Source organism: Armigeres subalbatus, chromosome 2, assembly GCF_024139115.2.
Source record: "Armigeres subalbatus isolate Guangzhou_Male chromosome 2, GZ_Asu_2, whole genome shotgun sequence".
NCBI lineage: Eukaryota > Metazoa > Arthropoda > Insecta > Diptera > Culicidae > Armigeres > Armigeres subalbatus.
This window is the reverse complement of record NC_085140.1, coordinates 93,700,535-93,719,666: the sequence shown is the minus strand read 5'-3', so window position 1 is coordinate 93,719,666 and position 19,132 is coordinate 93,700,535. Positions and strand designations below refer to the sequence as shown.

Here is a 19,132-nt window from a genome sequence, read left to right as displayed (position 1 = left end):
ATAACACAAAACAGAATTTGTTAGCTCAGTGGTACAACACGACACATCCACAATACACCCCTCTACGCTGCCGAGATTGGTAACCGATGCATTTGAGCAACAGAACATTCCAGGAGCTCCGACGAAGAAAAGGGCTTTTCACCGGTTCCGACTTGGGTTGGAAAGCTCGACTCGGTCACTTGCTGAAGATCAACGTTAGAGGCAATACGAACTCCAAAAAGTGTCAAGTTGTTCTTTATAAAAAGTACTTAATTACTACGGTAATAGTGTAGGGAAGCGACAAGAATCCCAAAAAGCTCTAAGTGATACTAGTGTTACGATTTTCTAACTGGATATTACCAGGACCTTGAGACCGAGTGTTGTTACGGTACAGAGGCCTAGAGCTACCACAGGTGGCAAGCCCCAGAGCGGATTGGAGTCGACCGCATGTGATCGCGGTTGAAAGCAGTGCAACAGCTAAAAGCCACGCTGCTCAAAGCAGTGAAGCCTTTCGGATACCACATTCGGGAACCTCGAAACCCCCTCCCCCCCTTTGGGAAGTCATAGCATTTGGTGGAAGCGACAGAAAAGTTCCAGGTTCCGGACGGGAACTTGGTCGAACGTATCACGGCGGTGATTGGCGAAGTTTCGAACGCGAATTCCTGACGAGGCGGTTAATTACGATCCGACGAAGTCGACCCATAACCGATAGAGCAGTTCTGAAGGTGAATTCCAGGCCAGGCGGCCGACTACGGTCCGACGAAGGCAATCCATACCCAGGTGGACGGAACGTCGGAACCAAGGTACCAGGCGGCGTCATCAGGGCCCAACACTGACACCACACACAAACGTGAGTAATGTTGTTAATGGTAGGACATAAATAGGGCGATAGGGACGTTAGGGATTTTCCAAAATAAAGCCGTCGATTAATCGTATTATTGGTTTTTCCTCTTTTATTGAATCTCGGTGGAAAGAGCCGACCCTGAGTGGGCTAGGAGTCTTTGTGATTGAGCGGGCGTAACAAACGTAAGTTACACATTGTTGTCAGCCGTTAGCAAGGATCCAAGGTAGACGAATTCCACGACCACCTTGAAGGTATCCTCGTCTATCGTAACACTGCTTCCCAGGCGGGCCCTGTCGCGCTCGGTTCCGCCCACAAGCATGTACTTTGTCTTTGACGCATTCACCACCAGTCCAACTTTTGTTGCTTCACGTTTCAGGCGGGTGTACAGTTCTGCCACCTTTGCAAATGTTCGGCCGACAATGTCCATGGCATCCGCGAAACAAATAAATTGACTGGATCTGTTGAAAATCGTACCCTGGCTATTACACCCGGCTCTCCGCATGACACCTTCTAGCGCAATGTTGAACAACAGGCACGAAAGTCCCCGGCACGATTCGAACATACAGGAGTGTTCTCCGGAAATCTTCACATAGTTTTGCACACCATCCACCTTTGCTTTGATCAGTCTGGTAAGCTTCCCAGGGAAGCTGTTCTGATCCATAATTTTCCATAGCTCTACGCGGTCTATACTGTCAACGAACAGATGGTGCGTTGGGACCTGGTATTCACGGCATTTTTTAAGGATTTGCCGTACAGTAAAGACCTGGTCCGTTGTCGAGCGGCCGTCAACGAAGCCGGCTTGATAACTTCCCACGAACTCATTCACTAATGGTGACAGACGACGGAAGATGATCTGGGATATCACTTTGTAGGCGGCATTAAGGATGGTGATCGCTCGAAAGTTCTCACACTCCAGCTTGTACCCTTTCTCTCTTGTAGATGGGGCATATAACCCCTTCTTTCCACTCATCCGGTAGCTGTTCAGTTTCCCAGATTCTGACTATCAGTGTGTGCACTGTGCAGACAAGTGGCTAGCTTTTCCGGGCCGATCTTGATGAGCTCAGCTCCGATACCATCCTTACCAGCTGCTTTATTGGTCTTTAGCTGTTGGATGGCATCCTTAACTTCCCTCAAGGTGAGGGCTGGTTGACTTCTATCGTCCGCTGAACTGACTTAGTCATCTCCTCCGCTGCCTTGACTTTCACTGCCTGTACTCTCAGCGCCATTTAAATGTTCCTCGTAATGCTGCTTCCACCTTTCGATCACCACACGTTCGTCCGTCAAGATGCTCCCATCCTTATCCCGGCACATTTCGGCTCGCGGCACGAAGCCTTTGCGGAATGCGTTAAGCTTCTGATAGAACTTGCGTGTTTCTTGAGAACGGCACAGCTGTTCCATCTCCTCGCACTCCGCTTCTTTCAGGCGGCGTTTCTTCTCATGAAAAAGGCGGGTCTGCTGTCTCCGCTTCCGTTTATAACGTTCCACGTTCTGCAGGGTACCTTGCTACAGCGCGACCGCCCACGCTGCGTCCTTCTCCTCCTGAATCTGTCTGCACTCTTCCAATCGTTCTGTCGACTTCGTTAGCGCCACGATATGTCCTGATGTCGATAATGTTGGAGAAATGCCGTCCCTCAATCAGAACGTGGTCGATTTGTGATTCTGTCTGTAGTAGTGATCTCCAGGTGTACCGATACGGGGGGCTGTGTTGGAAGTAGGTGCTGCGAATGGCCATATTCTTGGAGGCGGCGAAATTAATTAGTCGTAGGCCGTTTTCGTTCGTCAGCCGGTGAGCGCTGAACTTTCCAATAGTCGGTCTAAACTCCTCCTCTTGGCCAACCTGAGCGTTCAAGTCTCCTATGACGATTTTGACGTCGTGGCTTGGGCAGCTGTCGTACTCACGTTCCAGCTGCGCGTAGAATGCGTCCTTATCATCATCAGTGCTTCCGGAGTGTGGGCTATGGATGTTGATTATGCTGAAGTTGAAGAACCGGTCTTTGATCCTCAACCTGCACATTCTTTCATTGATCGCCCACCACCCGATCACGTGCCTTTGCATATCGCCCATCACTATGAAAGCTGTTCCCAGCTCGGGTGTGTTGCCGCAGCTCTGGTAGATGGTATGATTACCTCTAAACGTTCGCACCATTGATCCCTTCCAACAAACCTCATGCAGCGCTACGATGCCGAATCCACGGTCCTTGAGCACATCGGCGAATATGCGTGTGCTGGCCCGATGCAGTTGATAGATTTGCAGTTCCATGGATCGAGTTCCCAATCGCTAGTCTCTTTTCGTTGCAGTGGTCTTCGCCGATGGTTCCGGTCCGTACTCTCTTGTTGAATGTTCGTTGCTTATGTTTTTTTAAAGGCTGGCTGGCAGGGCCTGACATTTCCCCTAAATTTCCAGAGGACCATTCCTTCTTATTCCCGGTAGACCATGGTCCACAGTTTCTCTTAGGAGGGACTCTGGCACTGGCTGGCACTTGGACGATGATCAGCCGCCCATAACATGGAGAACAGACGCTGTTGTGAGCCGATCCTTCCCTGTCAGCATACGACCATAGTTCCCACCGGAGTTGGTTACCCGATCTTGCCTAAGGTTGCTCATATCAAGGCCAGCACCACGTGGAGGTAGGGATAGGAGTTGCCGGGTAAGAGGCTCAGGACCGCGAGATGGGGTCTATTTTATTCCTGTAGGTACGCGAAGTGCCAATGGTACGCTTTACCCAGCATTTGACGTGCCGTTTTTTGAACTTACTTTTAAGTTATTTTTTCTCTACTCTTTCATCCACTCTTTCTTCTGTTGTCAATAACAAAAGAGCGAAACAATCCAACGACGCCAGTTCAATACGGGAAGCCAATTTTGAGTTTTCATTACCTGAGGTCGAAATTGAGTAAAATAAACCTCCATTTGGGTAAATGAATTTTCCGTTGGGTACTTTTTTAACATGAAAGTAAAGGCAAACTAATTGGACCCCAGTTACTCAATTTTGGCTTTCCGTACGGATGTTCGAGGTTAGGTGAATTGAACTCACTATTGGGTAGTTCCTGTGGGAGGAATTGAAATTGACGAAAAATTGAATCACACCGTAGGGACTCACTAAAGTGTTTTTGTGGAAATATCAACCACTGATGAAAACGTTAACAGTCCATTTCCAAGCCTGCACAGTGGTGGAAAGCTTGAGCTTGATTGACTGCTCGTAGTTGCTACTCCATTATGACCAGATCAGCTGTTCTTGCATTAGGAACCAACAGATGTTCGCTTGGGACTAGCACACATCTTCAATGTACAAGTACTGGTGATCTCATTTGTTAGGTCATACTGGCGCCTGCCACGTCAGAATGCAAGTCAATGTTGGGAAGGGGGAGGAAATGATGATGCAATCACTCGCCCACTGCAAGCCGAATATACCTCTGCACTTGCCACGAGTTCATGCGGAATTTGTTGGAATTTCTGGGTTAGGTTGGAGAGGCAGATGTCCGTCTTGGTTAACGAGCTGCCAATGTGATAGATAGGAGAAGGTAACTGATGGAATTTCTAGTTGAATGTAGGAAACGAGCTCTATAGATCATTTCCAACCAATTCTAGCAGATTACTGCTAGAATACTCAAGTTGAAGGTATAGGAATAGTAATGGAAACGGTATGGAAGTCCATTTCCAGTTCTAGCGATTGCTAGAACATGAGAAATAAAGAGAAAGATACAAAGTAGGAGAATGGAACGGACCTGGGATTGAACCCACGACCTCCTGCGTATGAGGAAGAAGCAGTAGCCATATGACTACCAAGCCCGCTTCCTGCACAGTGGCGGAAAGCTGGACAAAACCTCATTTTTTTCGTGATTTTCGTGAAGCCTATATTTTTTTTAATTTAACATATTTATTGAATGAGCTAGTTCCAAAATGTTTGATTGTAGCTTGTAAATTGATTTTTTGGTGTCTTGTTGAAGTTCATTCCGTAAAGTGTCTACCGACCAAATATGGAAAAATGAAATTTGGCTAAACTTTTTTGGGAAAGATTCGAAAAGATCTGGTACACAAAAAGCTGGATTGTAGCAACTACCGCGCAATCACATTGCTATACGCCACCTACAAGGAACTCTCCCAAATTTTGTGCCACCGACTAACACTAATTGCAAGAGAGTTCGTTGGGCAGTACTAGGCGGGATTTATGGGTGAACGCTCTACCACAGACCAGGTGTTCGTCATACGTCAGGTATTGCAGAAATGCCGCGAATACAACGTGCCCACACATCATCTATTTATCGACTTACGGCAAGGTGATGGTATTTCGTGTCTGCTATTCAACATCGCTTTGGAAGGGATAATACGAAGGGCAGGGATCTACACGAATGGTACGATTTTCTCGAAGTCCATCCAGTTATTTGGTTTTGCCGACGACATAGATATTATGGCACGTAACTTTGAGAGGATGGAAGAAGCCTACATCAGACTGAAAAGCGAAGCTGAACGGATTGGACTAGTCATTAACACGTTGAAGAAAATGTACATGATAGGAAGAGGCGCAAGAGACAACGTAAGCCACCCACCACGAGTTGTATTAGTGTTGACGAAATCGAGGTGGTTGAAGAATTCGTGTACATGAACTAACTGGTGATTTTCGATAACGGTTACCAGCAGAGAAATTCGGAGACGCATCATGTTAGGAAATCGTAAGTACTTTGGACTCCGATCGAATAGAGTTCGGCGCCATAGTAAACTGACTATCTACAAAACGCTTTTTAGACCGGTAGTTCTTTACGGACATGAGACCTGGACGATGCTCATTCAGCCTAAATTGTTTGTTGGGCATAGCCCCGACTAGCACAGTAAGGGTTCAATACTGTGAAGAGGCTCCGTAAGGGGTTAGGTTCTTGTAAGACTCCCCTCAATCATTCATTAATGGGCGCGGTAAGTGTAAAGCTTCAGCACACTGATAATTAGATGACCCTTAATTGTGGACTTCTACCAGTACTGGGTTAGGCAATCCATAGCGTTGTTCTTAGTCAAATAACCAGCTGCCGATACCATGCAACTATTTTGTATTTTCGTGGATAGAAACATTGACTTTTCGTCAACTCTCAATGTGGCCGAACAGCGCCATTAATTCAGTTTGACATATGAATTCTTTTCTCACATTTGTATTGCCCTTGAACGTATACGGAGAAAGTTCAATGTAACGGGTTTGTGGTAAACGGTTGTACGCAATGACGATCAAACTTTAACTATTATCCAATTATCCAACAAAACTGAATGTCAATAGAAGCAACTACTGAACAGTAGACAGATACAATATCCTGCATTATACCAACCTGATGTAGTTTACTTACAGAGTTCGGCGCAAAATGATTTAGTTTGGGCTTGAAGTAACAGTTTTCCAAGCAGCACAACTTGTTTCACTACGGAGCATTTCACTGCGTTGCAACTATTCGGAAAGAAACAATCTTTGTGTATTTGCCATCAAATATAACTCTCTTGCAATCTAAAAAGCGCAAGAGGTGGAGCCTACGGAAACATCCTTCGATTGCAGTAAAATTGCAATAATGTTGCAAAATACTACAGCGGAAAAAAATAAAATAAAAATATAAAACTGGATTCGATTTATGGATCTTGTGATTGATAGTCTTTCACTCTACCACAGCACCATTCAACAATTCGAAGGAACTGCATGTTGACTCACCATAAAAACCATACGATTATGAAGTTTTGTACTCGGGTTTTCTGTAACTTGATTGCATCATCACCGGAAAAAATGTGAGTTGTCAAAACGTTGAACGATGCTAAATTAAACATGAAGACACACTCAATGTATCTACAACTTAATTAAAACAAACAAATAAATTTTGAAAGACGCATTGAAGTTACATGGTAAACAATATGCAACTTGGTGATTTTGTTTCGTGTTTGCAACCTAAAGTGCAGTATTCTTTGGTTGTTTGTTTACAAATGTCAAACACGTACTGCATTGCAACGTTAATGAAACATTGATCACAACTCGAACGTTTTTGACATCTTGATGCAACTTTTTCGTGCTTTGATGTTTTGCCTTTAATGAAACTGAATAGAAACAAGGTGCTTTTTGGGAGATGTTGCGTATGCTACTTGGGAGCCTTTCTCGTGTAGATGGTGTAAGTTTACCTAGAAAATAAAATTTTGGTAGAAACGTCACAGGTGAATCTAAATTATTTTATTTATTTAGCTTTACATCTAAACAGTTAACACTGAATCAACAATTTACCGCCACAATAGACGATTCGAGGCCACATCTCTCCATCCTCGGTCGCGCTTCACGCTCGATAAAAAGGTTTATAATTGGTCCGCCCACCTAGATTACTGCGCTTTCCACATTATTGTTTATAGCGTAATTGCAAGCGAACACGATCTTTGCATGGTTGCTGACTGGCATTATTCTAACATGCCCTGCCCATCGTACCCTTCCAGCTTTAGCTATCTTCTGGATACTGGGTTCTCCGTAGCTCGTGGTTCATCATTCTCCGCCACACACTGCCAAAGATGGTTCTAAGCACGTGTCTCTCGAATACCCCTAGTCCTTGCAAGTCCTCCTCGAGAATGGTACAAGTCACATGACCGTAAGGGACTACCGTTCTATGCGTGATACATTTAGCGCGGGTGTAAATCTTTTTGAACGCAGTTTCTTCCGGAGCCCTTGGTGAAAATCGTACCCCAGCAGTGATACCCGGCTTTCCGCATGACACCTTCTTGCGTAAAATTGAACAACAGGCATGAGAGTTCATCACCTTGGTGTAGTCCTGGCGGGATTCAAACGTCTGGAGTGTTCGCTCGAAATCTTGACATAGTTTCGTACACCTTCCACCGTTGCTTTTATCAGTTATGCAAGCTTCCCGGGAAAGCTGTTCTCGTTCATAATTTTCTATAGTTCTGCCTGGACCATTCTGACGTATGCCACCCTGAAATCGATAAACAACACCATCTGTTACACATTCCAAATTCGTTTTCTTCCGATCCGAGCTTAACGCAAAAGATAAATCAGATAACATGATTTTAAAATATTCTCATTTATGTAATTTTTCTTAATCTTCCAAATTATCAAAATAAAACCCAGATTAATCCACCTAGCGGTGATGAAGCCTTTCTGTGTGTTTTTTCTGTTATAAAAATAGTATTTTGGCCATAACTTCTGAGCCCATAGTCCGATATGGCATATTTTCAATAGGAAACCATGGGACAGGACTGTGCGTTGAATGCAACCTGTTGCGAGTTAAGGATAAGTTCCTAAAAATGGGTTTAATTTTTTTTGCGGGTTTTGCGCGCACACACACAGACATCACCTCAATTCGTCGAACTGAGTTGATCGGTATATAACACTATGGGTCTTCGGGTCTTCCATCAAATGTTTGTTTTTGGAGCGAACATACAGCCTTTACGTATACTTTGTATACGAGAAAGGCAAAAACATAACATTGAAAGTCAAACTGATACACAGCATTTCCTAGGGCATCAATTAGACATGTCATTTATGTTGCTTTGCTTTTACTTATATCGGATTTTAACAAAGTCATTTCAGCAGCACGTGTCATTCACTTCAAAAGGGTTCCTTGTCTAGTTTGAACTCGTTTTATAATTGTCGATTTTTCTTACAGATGCTGGGAGTTTTGCAGGTGTGCAACATCGCTATTGGACAATAAAATTCTGATTCGCCCATCATTTCTAATTCATTCATGCATCAGTTCGCTTTCGTTCTTCGACGGAAAATGTCCTCAATCATCCGATACTCCTTGAACCGTGGCAGTGCTTGGTGGTCATCAACGATCACCCGAATTAGGCACTTTTGGTCCGATGAAGGACCTGCTGGCGATTGTTTCTGGTGGTTGGATGTGATGATGCTTCAAGCAGGTATATTTATTTAATACTGTATTTCAATAATCATTCTGATCTCACAAATTTCATCGGAACAGGTGTGCGAAGCTTGTTGACGGCCAACTGGGCCCATGAGCGTAAAATTCGTGTGTTTTGCCTAAGTTTGTTCGCCTACCACGTCACCGTATTCTATCTGCAACTGGTTGATGCGTTAGCAAACAAAACCGACTCGTCCAACTTTATTTTGGCACTGGTAAAAGCTGCCTGTCTGAGTGTTTCATTCGCCAAGGTGGTAGCCATAGCACTTCTGGAAAAATCGATTGGAACTTTGCGTCGTTTCATCACCAGCGACCGCGTCAACTCCGGAAGCCTTGATTACGATGAGCTCGAGCAGAAGAAGTTCAACAGAGCCACTCGGAGAGCCATGCTAGCTGTGTACGGATGGATAGTCGGAGATACAATGCTGTTATCGTCCCAGAGCCCTTCTGTGGATGAATTGCTGACATTGCCCTCACATTTGGCCCAAACAGGGAAATATCCGTCCATGTTCTTCAAGCAACTGTTCAACTGTACCTTAGCTGCTTCTATTATTCCGGTAATCTGCGGCGGCGTGGCGTGCTTCGGAGTTATTCTCATGGGAATGCGAACAAAGCTTAAACTCTTAGTTCATCGTTTCGAAGGAATTAAACAAGTACCTGGGTCGAACGTCGAGCAAGACTTCGAACGCGTGAACAGTCAAATTCGGAAGTCCTTGCTAATGCATGTGGAATATATGAGGTTAGCTTGGAGACCTTCCTCTAAAATTTCATCTGTTCTATTGATATTTTCAGCCATTTGCAAATTCTTAAAGGAATGATTGGAAAAATATTTCTTATGGTGCATTACTTTTCGGTTTTCGCAATAGGAGCTATGATTTACTTCGTTCGCCAAATTGGATTAAATACACTGACAGCCACAACCGGTGCGGCTGCGTTTTTCTTTTTGTTGGAGTATTATTTGTTGTGCCATCTGGCGGATTCGCTTCAGGACGAGGTAAGATAAACTCGCAAAATTGCGTTAAATTAATTTCATTGGAGGTACCAATCGAATTTTGCATTTTACAGGCTGAAACTATTGCATATCATATTTTTGAGATTGGTGCTCGAATGCCTTATCACCCAATTTATCACCCGGAATACGTCCAATTGCGAACCACTCTTATGATTGTTTTGATAATCACACGTCAGCGATTTACCTTGAATTGCATGGGATTGTTTGTCATTAATACCCCTACCTTCGGCGCTCTGATTAATGTTGCATATTCGGTCGTGAACTTCCTGGTTAATATGGATTAAGACAGACAGATGTATCACGTATCGGAAGTCTAAAACAAAGTTGCATTACTCATAGTAGAATTGTATAAACTTTAACCAAACAAATATGCCGAATTGTTTTAAGTAGCCCAACTTGAGCAGCATTCACTATACCCTCCTATAAAATAAACCTATTGTTTTGTATATCACAAATATGTTAGTATCAATATGTATAGAAAATCAATTCAACAAAAAGTCATGCGCCTGAATTTATGTATGAGTTTCCGGAGTTATTTATAATGAGATTTCTGGGGAAGTTCTTGAACAAATGACTGGAAGAGTTCGTGAAGGAATTCCCGGAGGAATACTTGAAACAATTCGTAAGGAAAATTCGGGGAAATTTTTTAAAGAACTCACCGATAATTTGCAGGAGGAACATATCAGAAAAAAATCCTGAAAGAACTTCTCAAGGAACTCCCAAAAGGAATTCCTGACGGAACTTAAAAAAACATCATAGAGAATTTTAGGTGGAATTGGTAGAGGAACTTCCGGTGGAATCCAGGAGGAACTTCAGGAGTAACTCCTGGACGAATTTCCGAAAAAAATCCTTGACGAACTTCCGGAAGAATTCCTGAACGAACTCTCGAAGGAGTTCCTGGAGGAACTCCCGCAGAAATTCCCAGAGGAACTTCCTGAGGAATTCCAGAAGGAACAACCGGAGGATTTCCAGAAGGAACTTCCGGAGGATTTCCCGGAGGAACTTCCGGAGGATTTCCCGAAGGAACTTCCGGAGGATTTCCCGGAGGAACTTCCGGAGGATTTCCCGGAGGAACTTCCGGAGGAATTCCCGGAGGAACTTCCGGAGGAACTACCGAAGGAATTCCCAGAGGAATTTCTGGAGGAACTTCCGGAGGAATTTCTGGAGAAAATTCCGGAGGAATTTCTGGAGGAATTTCCGGAGGACTTTCTGGAGGAACTTCCGGAGGAATTTCTGGAGGAACTCCCGGAAGAATTTCCTGGAGGAACTTAAAAAACATCATAGAGAATTTTTGGTGGAATTGGTAGAGGAACTTCCGGTGGAATCCTGGAGGAACTTCTAGTAGAATTCCTGGAGGAACTTCAGAAGGAGTTCCTGGACGAATTTCCGAAGGAATTCCTGGACGAACTTCCGGAGGAATTCCTGAACGAACTCCCGAAGGAGTTCCTGGACGAACTCCCGCAGGAATTTCCGGAGGAACTTCCGGAGGATTTCCCGGAAGAACTACCGGAGGAATCCCCGGAGGAACTACCGAAGGAATTCTCGGAGGAATTTCTGGAGGAACTTCCTGGAGGAATTTCTGCAGGAATTTCCGGAGGAACTTCCGGAGAAATTTCTGGAGAAAATTTGGAGGAATTTTTGGAGGAATTTCCGGAGGACTTTCTGGAGGAACTTCCGGAGGAATTTCTGGAGGAACTTCCGGAGGAATTTCTGGAGGAACTTCCGGAGGAATTTCTGGAGGAACTTCCGGAGGAATTTCTGGAGGAACTCCTGGGGGAATTTCTGGAGAAACTTCGGGAGGAATTCCTGGAGAACTTCCGGAGGAACTTCCAAAGAAACTCCCAAAAGAAATTCCTGGAGGAACTTAAAAAACATCATAGAGAATTTTTGGTGGAACTTCCGGAGAAATTTCTGGAGAAAATTCGGAGGAATTTTTGGAGGAATTTCCGGAGGACTTTCTGGAGGAACTTCCGGAGGAATTTCTGGAAGAACTTCCGGAGGATTTCCCGGAGGAACTTCCGGAGGAATTTCTGGAAGAACTTCCGGAGGATTTCCCGGAGGAACTTCCGGAGGATATTCCGGAGGAATTCCCGGAGGAACTACCGTAGGAATTCCCGGAGAAACTACCGGAGGAATCCCGGTAGAACTTCCGGAGGAATTTCTGGAGGATCTTCCGGAAGAATTTCTGGAGGAATTTCCGGAGGACTTTCTGTAAGAACTTCCGAAAGAATTCATGGACGAACTTCCGCAGAAATTCCCGGAGGAATTCTCAGAGGAACTTCCGAAAGAACTCTTGGAGGAGCTAGCGGAGGAAATCCTGGACGATTTTCCGGAGGAATTCTTGGAGGAACTTCCTGAAAAATTCCCGGAGGAACTTTCTACAAAATTCCCGGAAGAACTTCCTGAGGAATGACCAGAGGGACTTACTGAAAAATTCCTGGAGGAGCTACCTGATAAATGCACGAAGGACCTTCCGGAATTTCCGGAGGAACATCAAAAGGAACTCTTGGATGAACTTCCGAAGGACTTCCTGGACAAATTCCCGAAGGAATTCCTGAACGAACTTCCGAAGGAATTCCTGGACGAACTCCTGAAGGAGATCCTGGACGAACTTCCGGAGGAAGTCCTGAACGAACTTCCGGAGGAATTTCTGGAAGAAATTCCTGAGGAATCCTTGGAAGAACTTCCGGAAGAATTCCGGGAGGAACTTCCGGAGGAACTTCCGAGAAAATTCCTGGAAGAACTTCCGGAGGAATTCTTGGAGGAATTTCCGGAGGAACTTCCGGAGGAATTCCTGGAGGAACTTCCGGAGGAATTCCTGGAGGAACTTCCGGAGGAATTCCTGGAGGAACTTCCGGAGGAATTCCTGGAGGAACTTCCGGAGGAATTCCTGGAGGAACTTCCGGACGAATTCCTGGAGGAACTTCCGGAAGAATTCCTGGAGGAACTTCCGGAGGAATTCCTGGAGGAACTTCCGGAGGAATTCCTGGAGGAACTTCCGGAGGAATTCCTGGAGGAACTTCCGGAGGAATTCCTGGAGGAACTTCCGGAGGAATTCCTGGAGGAACTTCCGGAGGAATTCCTGGAGGAACTTCCGGAGGAATTCCTGGAGGAACTTTCGGAGGAATTCCTGGAGGATCTCCGGAGGAATTCCTGGAGGAATTCCTGGAGGAACTTTCCGGAGGAATTCCTGGAGGAACTTCCGGAGGAATTCTGGAGGAACTTCCGGAGGAATTCCTGGAGGAACTTCCGGAGGAATTCCTGGAGGAACTTCCGGAGGAATTCCTGGAGGAACTTCGGAGGAATTCCTGGAGGAACTTCCGGAGGAATTCCTGGAGGAACTTCCGGAGGAATTCCTGGAGGAACTTCCGGAGGAATTCCTGGAGGAACTTCCGGAGGAATTCCTGGAGGAACTTCCGGAGGAATTCCTGGAGGAACTTCCGGAGGAATTCCTGGAGGAACTTCCGGAGGAATTCCTGGAGGAACTTCGGAGGAATTCCTGGAGGAACTTCCGGAGGAATTCCTGGAGGAACTTCGGAGGAATTCCTGGAGGAACTTCCGGAGGAATTCCTGGAGGAACTTCCGAGGAATTCCTGGAGGAACTTCCGGAGGAATTCCTGGAGGAACTTCCGGAGGAATTCCTGGAGGAACTTCGGAGGAATTCCTGGAGGAACTTCGGAGGAATTCCTGGAGGAACTTCCGGAGGAATTCCTGGAGGAACTTCCGGAGGAATTCCTGGAGGAACTTCCGGAGGAATTCCTGGAGGAACTTCCGGAGGAATTCCTGGAGGAACTTCCGGAGGAATTCCTGGAGGAACTTCCGGAGGAATTCCTGGAGGAACTTCCGGAGGAATTCCTGGAGGAACTTCCGGAGGAATTCCTGGAGGAACTTCCGGAGGAATTCCTGGAGGAACTTCCGGAGGAATTCCTTGAGAAACTTCCGGAGGAATTCCTGGAGGAACTTCCGGAGGAATTCCTGGAGGAACTTCCGGAGGAACTTCCGGAGGAATTCCTGGAGGAACTTCCGGAGGAATTCCCGGAGGAACTTCCGGAGGAATTCCTGGAGGAACTTCCTGGAGGAACTTCCGGAGGAATTCCTGGAGGAACTTCCGGAGGAATTCCTGGAGGAACTTCCGGAGGAATTCCTGAAGGAACTTCCGGAGGAATTCCTGGAGGAACTTCCGGAGGAATTCCTGGAGGAACTTCCGGAAGAATTCCTGGAGGAACTTCCGGAGGAATTCCTGGAGGAACTTCCATTGATTCATTGTGAGTGGTTTTCAGTACATAGAAAGAATCTTTTTACGTTGACAGCTGTCATACAAAGGTTGTTCATTATTTAATTCATCCTGAATTGCAGAATGGCTTCTCTTATCTGGCTCTGAATTGGAAATAATGGAGTGAACAACCTAGAATGGTAACACCGCAGATCCGGTTTGCTGTAAATAATCAGCCGTCGTCAGCAACTGATAAGATTTCGAAACTTATCCAACAATGATGGCCGTCGGCGGTGGTTGCTGCTGAAATCTCGACTTCAGTGGGAACAGTACTAAAGTAGTATTTTCTCGTATACTAATAGTGAATGATGCACGTAATCGATCCTTTTTCAGGATTATCATTTAATGAAGAAAAAGGTTTAGTTTGCCGTATTGAAAATTGTCTGACAAATGAAATTTTCTCTCGAAATTCTTACTTTCGTTTTGCTGCTGTAAGTGGCTGGAGAGAAGCATTGAGAGGAACTTTTGCCAGTGAAGGCCGTTGACGGGTAGTTGATGCAGAAAATTATTCATAAAGATGGCGTCTGTATCAAATAAGCGGTAATTCATTAAGTAGCTGTCGTCGGCAGAATTGTGCAAATGCAATTTTCTCTCTCATTTTTCACTCGTTGCCGATAAACCTGCTTTACTAAATTTTCAAACAAATTTTTCTGTTGAGCGCTGACGATGCTGATGATGACCACACGATGATTTCCAGCAAACGCGCGCGGAACAGTAGCTTTCTGAATTGACTTGAGACGATGTTCAATCAAAGTTAATTGCCTATATTCCGAGGATTAAACCACCCGAGTTGGACATTAATTTACAATGTTCTGAAAACTCATATGGAAGATAATGATTTGAAAAATGTATTGGAGGTAACCACTTTCGGTTCGAGTCCCATCGAACATCTGTGGTCGGCGGTGGTTGAAGAAACTCCACAATTCTGGCCTTGATATTCTTTTTTACCTTCGATTGCTTCGCAAGTTTAACACAGGCAGACCCGTGCTATGGCCAGTCAGATCAGATCGTTGGTGAGCGTAACGATTGAGAGCCATTGACAATTCTGTATAAGAACCTACCAAAACCTGTATAAAAACTGGGCAAATTGTTAGATTCTTATACAAAAAATGTAAGCTTACAAACAAATATTGGCAGAACAAAGTTGCAAAATTGTAAGGTCTCATACAATATTTATGTAAGAATCTAGCATTTTCGCTTATGCCCAGTTCTTATACAAGTTTTGCTAGGTTCTCATACAGAATGATTTGAAAATCTAAAAATCACCGGTTGGGTGTAACCATTTTGAAATGATTAATTCCCGTAACGAATCATTAAACCAGTCGTATTGGGATCAAAATATATTTAAAAAAAATGTTTCTGATTATTTTGGTTGCGTATCTTTTGCATTATGTATGAAGCTATCAAGTAAATAGTATGATGAGCAGTAATAGAAAAAGAAATAGATTTTCCCACCCCTATTAATTATGCCCTCTGAAAATTGATAGGAATATGTTTCCACTGTAATTTAGCCTTTTGATTCCAAGTTTCACATTAGGTATCAAATATTTAAATTTAATATTAACTTACGTTAATATTGTCTGAGCTGTTACTTTGTCTGAGAAAGCATCCTACCGGTAATAGAGAGAACGCCGTCAAAGCCTTCATTTACTCTATGCATTTACAATTCAGATAATGATAATCTTTGTTTCGCACATATCACACTTTTGTTTGAATGTACGTTTCTTTCTGTGATACATTTTTCACCTCGCTGCTCTAAAAGCAATCACAGTCGATTCTCCTACAAAAGGCCTAAAAATGGCGTGCTTAAGACATCCCTGTTGCAGTATTTTTATCACATTATGCTTTTGGAATGTTTTTGATTGAGCCTCAGAATACATCGTTATAACATCCAATCCCCTCATAAAATCCCTTAAAATCAAACAGGCATTGAGATTACCAAAACACGGTTCTATTTGCAATTTATTGACCGTTCAGTAGGAAATTCGACTGTTTAATTGTTGGTCATTGTCGAAACAATATCCTGGTGTTTGATCCCTTAATATCCGAATGTGAGAGCTATTGCAGGTGCCAATTCGGGACTGATTAAGTTTAGAGGTTTAGACAAAAGTCCAATTCTGGATCCCACATTGGGATCAGATTCCTTCTGAGCAGGTTCTCTGAGTTTCGGCGCAAAATGTTCGCAAAAATCGAATACGCTTGGAATCGTGGTTTTGCGTGGTACTCATCAAAGATAGGAAGCGTCAAATATTTTCTGTCTAACGAAGGACCAGCTGGAAATTGCTTCTGGCTGCTGGATCAGATTTTGCTGCTTGGTGGTATGAAATGTTTTCTCGTATTCTATTATAAAAATATGATTTTGTTCTAACCTCCTAACCTCCGTAACAGGAATTCGAAGTGCAAGCAGACCGGATAGGTCTCGCACAATGATCCACATGATTTGTCAGTGCTTGTTCGCCTATCATGCAATCATATTTCTCCTTCAATTATGCGATGCCATATCCGAGCAAAGGGATGCTGCGATAGTGATTTTTGAGATCGTAAAACTTGTAGGCATTTGCGTATCATGGCTTAAAATGTTTACCATCACGGTTAACATGAAAACCATCGTTTCGCTGCGTGACTTCGTCACCAGCAAACGCATCAACTCCGGGGATGAGGAATTCGACCAAATCGAGCAAAGGATGTTCAATAACTATGCACGGAGAGCAATGCAGCTCGTCTTTGCTTGGATACTCGGGAACACAATCGTAATATCGACTCCGAACCGTACTATGGAGGAAATGTTCAGATTACCACGGATAGTGTCCGAGGCTGGCAAACCGGCATCTAGTATTATGCGATACCTTTTCTTTTGGTTTCTAGCTCTGACCATTAATCCTAGAATGTGCGGCAGCGTGGTTTGCTTGGGAGTTATACTCATGGGGATGAGAACAAAACTCAAAATTTTGGCACATCGCTTTGAACTTGTTCTGCTGAAGTCTAAATCTAACGTGGGACTTAGTTTTCAGGATGTGAAATTTCAAGCACATGTAGCTCTGCGTCAGCACTTGGAACTATGGAGGTAAGCATGTTTTTTTTTCATTTTTAACGAATAATGTTGATGCCTAATCATATTTTCAGCCAATTTCGAGACTTGAAAGTAATTTTGAGCAAAATATTCTTATTGGTACATGTTTTGTCGGAGTTTGCGATTGGGGCATTGATTTATGTGCTTAAGCAGATAGAGCTAAATACTATATCGATTCCGGTTGGTACATCTGTATTTTTCTTTTTGTCGGAATACTTTTTGTTGTGCTATTTGGTTGACGCCCTGCAAGCTGAAGTAAGTAAAGAAGCGTGAATACCGATTCTTTGTTTCTAGTTTTAGTATAACTTTCAGGCGGAATCCATTGAGAATCACATTTTCGAGATTTGTGCTCAAATTCCATACCAGCGGGAATTCCGTTCGGAGTATTTGCAATTGCGCACCAGTTTGAGTATTACCTTGATGGCCAATCGCCAGGGAGTATCTGTAGATTGCTTGAAGACGCTGGACATCACAACGCCAACATTCGTCTCTCTGATTAAGGCAACATACTCAGTAGTAAATTTTCTGATCAACTTTGGTTAAACGGAACAAGGATTAACGGAATACAAAAAAATATGTGGGGTGGGATTTTTGTTTTAAAACCTTATGGAGCACATGCTTTAGACACTGTTTTATACAAATTGATCTTAAACCAGCAGGAAAAAATCACTATCAATCGAATAAGTGCAACAAATTGAATGAACAAGAAAATTCGTTTTTTGATGTGACGTTGATGTTTTGATCAATATTTTAAATAGTCATGATCGTGTGGCACCAAACATTACATATTTAGTATCATAAGAAACCAATATTTAGTTGTGTGTTGCACTAGTTGCGCATTACTTTGCTTTAGAATCTCATTAATAAAAAAAATTAAGCCAACTGGAAAACAACAAATCCTTCGAATATCTTAGGGGGAATTTATCAAAATTACCACAGAAGAGTCTTTGGTTAAATAATTTAAGTTCGTCCAGGATTTACTCCGGAAGTTCGTCCAGGAATTCCTTCGGGAGTTCGTCCAGGAATTCCTCCGAAAGTTCGTCTAGGAATTCTTTCGAAAATTCGTCCAGTATTTTCTTCGGAACTTCGTCCCGGAATTCTTGCAGGAGTTCGTCCTCCGGAAGTTCCTCCAGGAATTCCTCCGGAAGTTCCTCCAGGAATTCCTCCGGAAGTTCCTCCAGGAATTCCTCCGGAAGTTCCTTCAGGAATTCCTCCGGAAGTTTCTCCGGGAATTCCTCCGGAAGTTCCTCCAGGAATTCCTCCGGAAGTTCCTCCAGGAATTCCTCCGGAAGTTCCTCCGGGAATTCCTCCGGAAGTTCCTCCGGGAATTCCTCCGGAAGTTCCTCCGGGAATTCCTAAGGAAGTTCCTCCGGGAATTCCTCCGGAAGTTCCTCCGGGAATTCCTCCGGAAGTTCCTCCGGGAATTCCTCCGGAAGTTCCTCCGGGAATTCCTCCGGAAGTTCCTCCGGGAATTCCTCCGGAAGTTCCTCCGGGAATTCCTCCGGAAGTTCCCGGGGGAATTCCTCCGGGAGTTCCTGCCGCTATCCCTCCGGACGTTCCCCGGCGACTTCCTGCGAAAGTTCCTCCGGGAATTCCTCCGGAAGTTCCTCCGAATTCCTCGGAAGTTCCTCCGGGAATTCCTCCGGAAGTTCCTCCGAATTCCTCCGGAAGTTCCTCCGAATTCCTCCGGAAGTTCCTCCGGGAATTCCTCCGGAAGTTCCTCGAATTCCTCCGGAAGTTCCTCCGGGAATTCCTCGGAAGTTCCTCCGGGAATTCCTCCGGAAGTTCCTCCGGAATTCCTCCGGAAGTTCCTCCGGGAATTCCTCCGGAAGTTCCTCCGGGAATTCCTCCGGAAGTTCCTCCAGGAATTCCTCCGGAAGTTCCTCCGGGAATTCCTCCGGAAGTTCCTCCGGGAATTCCTCCGGAAGTTCCTCCGGGAATTCCTCGGAAGTTCCTCCGGAATTCCTCCGGAAGTTCCTCCGCGAATTCCTCCGGAAGTTCCTCCGGGAATTCCTCCGGAAGTTCCTCCGGGAATTCCTCCGGAAGTTCCTCCGGGAATTCCTCCGGAAGTTCCTCCGGGAA

General features: G+C 44.5%; 2 protein-coding genes across 2 annotated transcripts in view; one reads left to right on the top strand and one right to left on the bottom strand.

Annotated features, from left to right (window-relative positions):
* LOC134210055 (uncharacterized) overlaps positions 1-19,132 on the bottom strand; it is a 923,126-nt gene that overhangs the window by 526,671 nt on the left and 377,323 nt on the right. The gene's annotated exons all lie outside the window — the stretch shown is intronic.
* LOC134215113 (uncharacterized) lies at positions 442-9,991 on the top strand. The gene is made up of 5 exons (XM_062694364.1): positions 442-829; positions 8,441-8,693; positions 8,756-9,434; positions 9,488-9,689; positions 9,761-9,991. Exons 2-5 carry the CDS (start codon positions 8,519-8,521, stop codon positions 9,989-9,991), a joined length of 1,287 nt encoding a protein of 428 aa, XP_062550348.1. The 5' UTR covers positions 442-829; positions 8,441-8,518.

What these genes read in the sequence shown, in the direction of transcription:
- LOC134215113 (XM_062694364.1), top strand. Translation starts at nt 8,519, where the DNA reads ATGCATCAGTTCGCTTTCGTTCTTCGACGGAAAATGTCCTCAATCATC. An exon ending in TGTGATGATGCTTCAAGCAG is followed by an intron (nt 8,694 to 8,755) that starts GTATATTTATTT and finishes TCATCGGAACAG; the next exon opens with GTGTGCGAAGCTTGTTGACG. An exon ending in ATGCATGTGGAATATATGAG is followed by an intron (nt 9,435 to 9,487) that starts GTTAGCTTGGAG and finishes TGATATTTTCAG; the next exon opens with CCATTTGCAAATTCTTAAAG.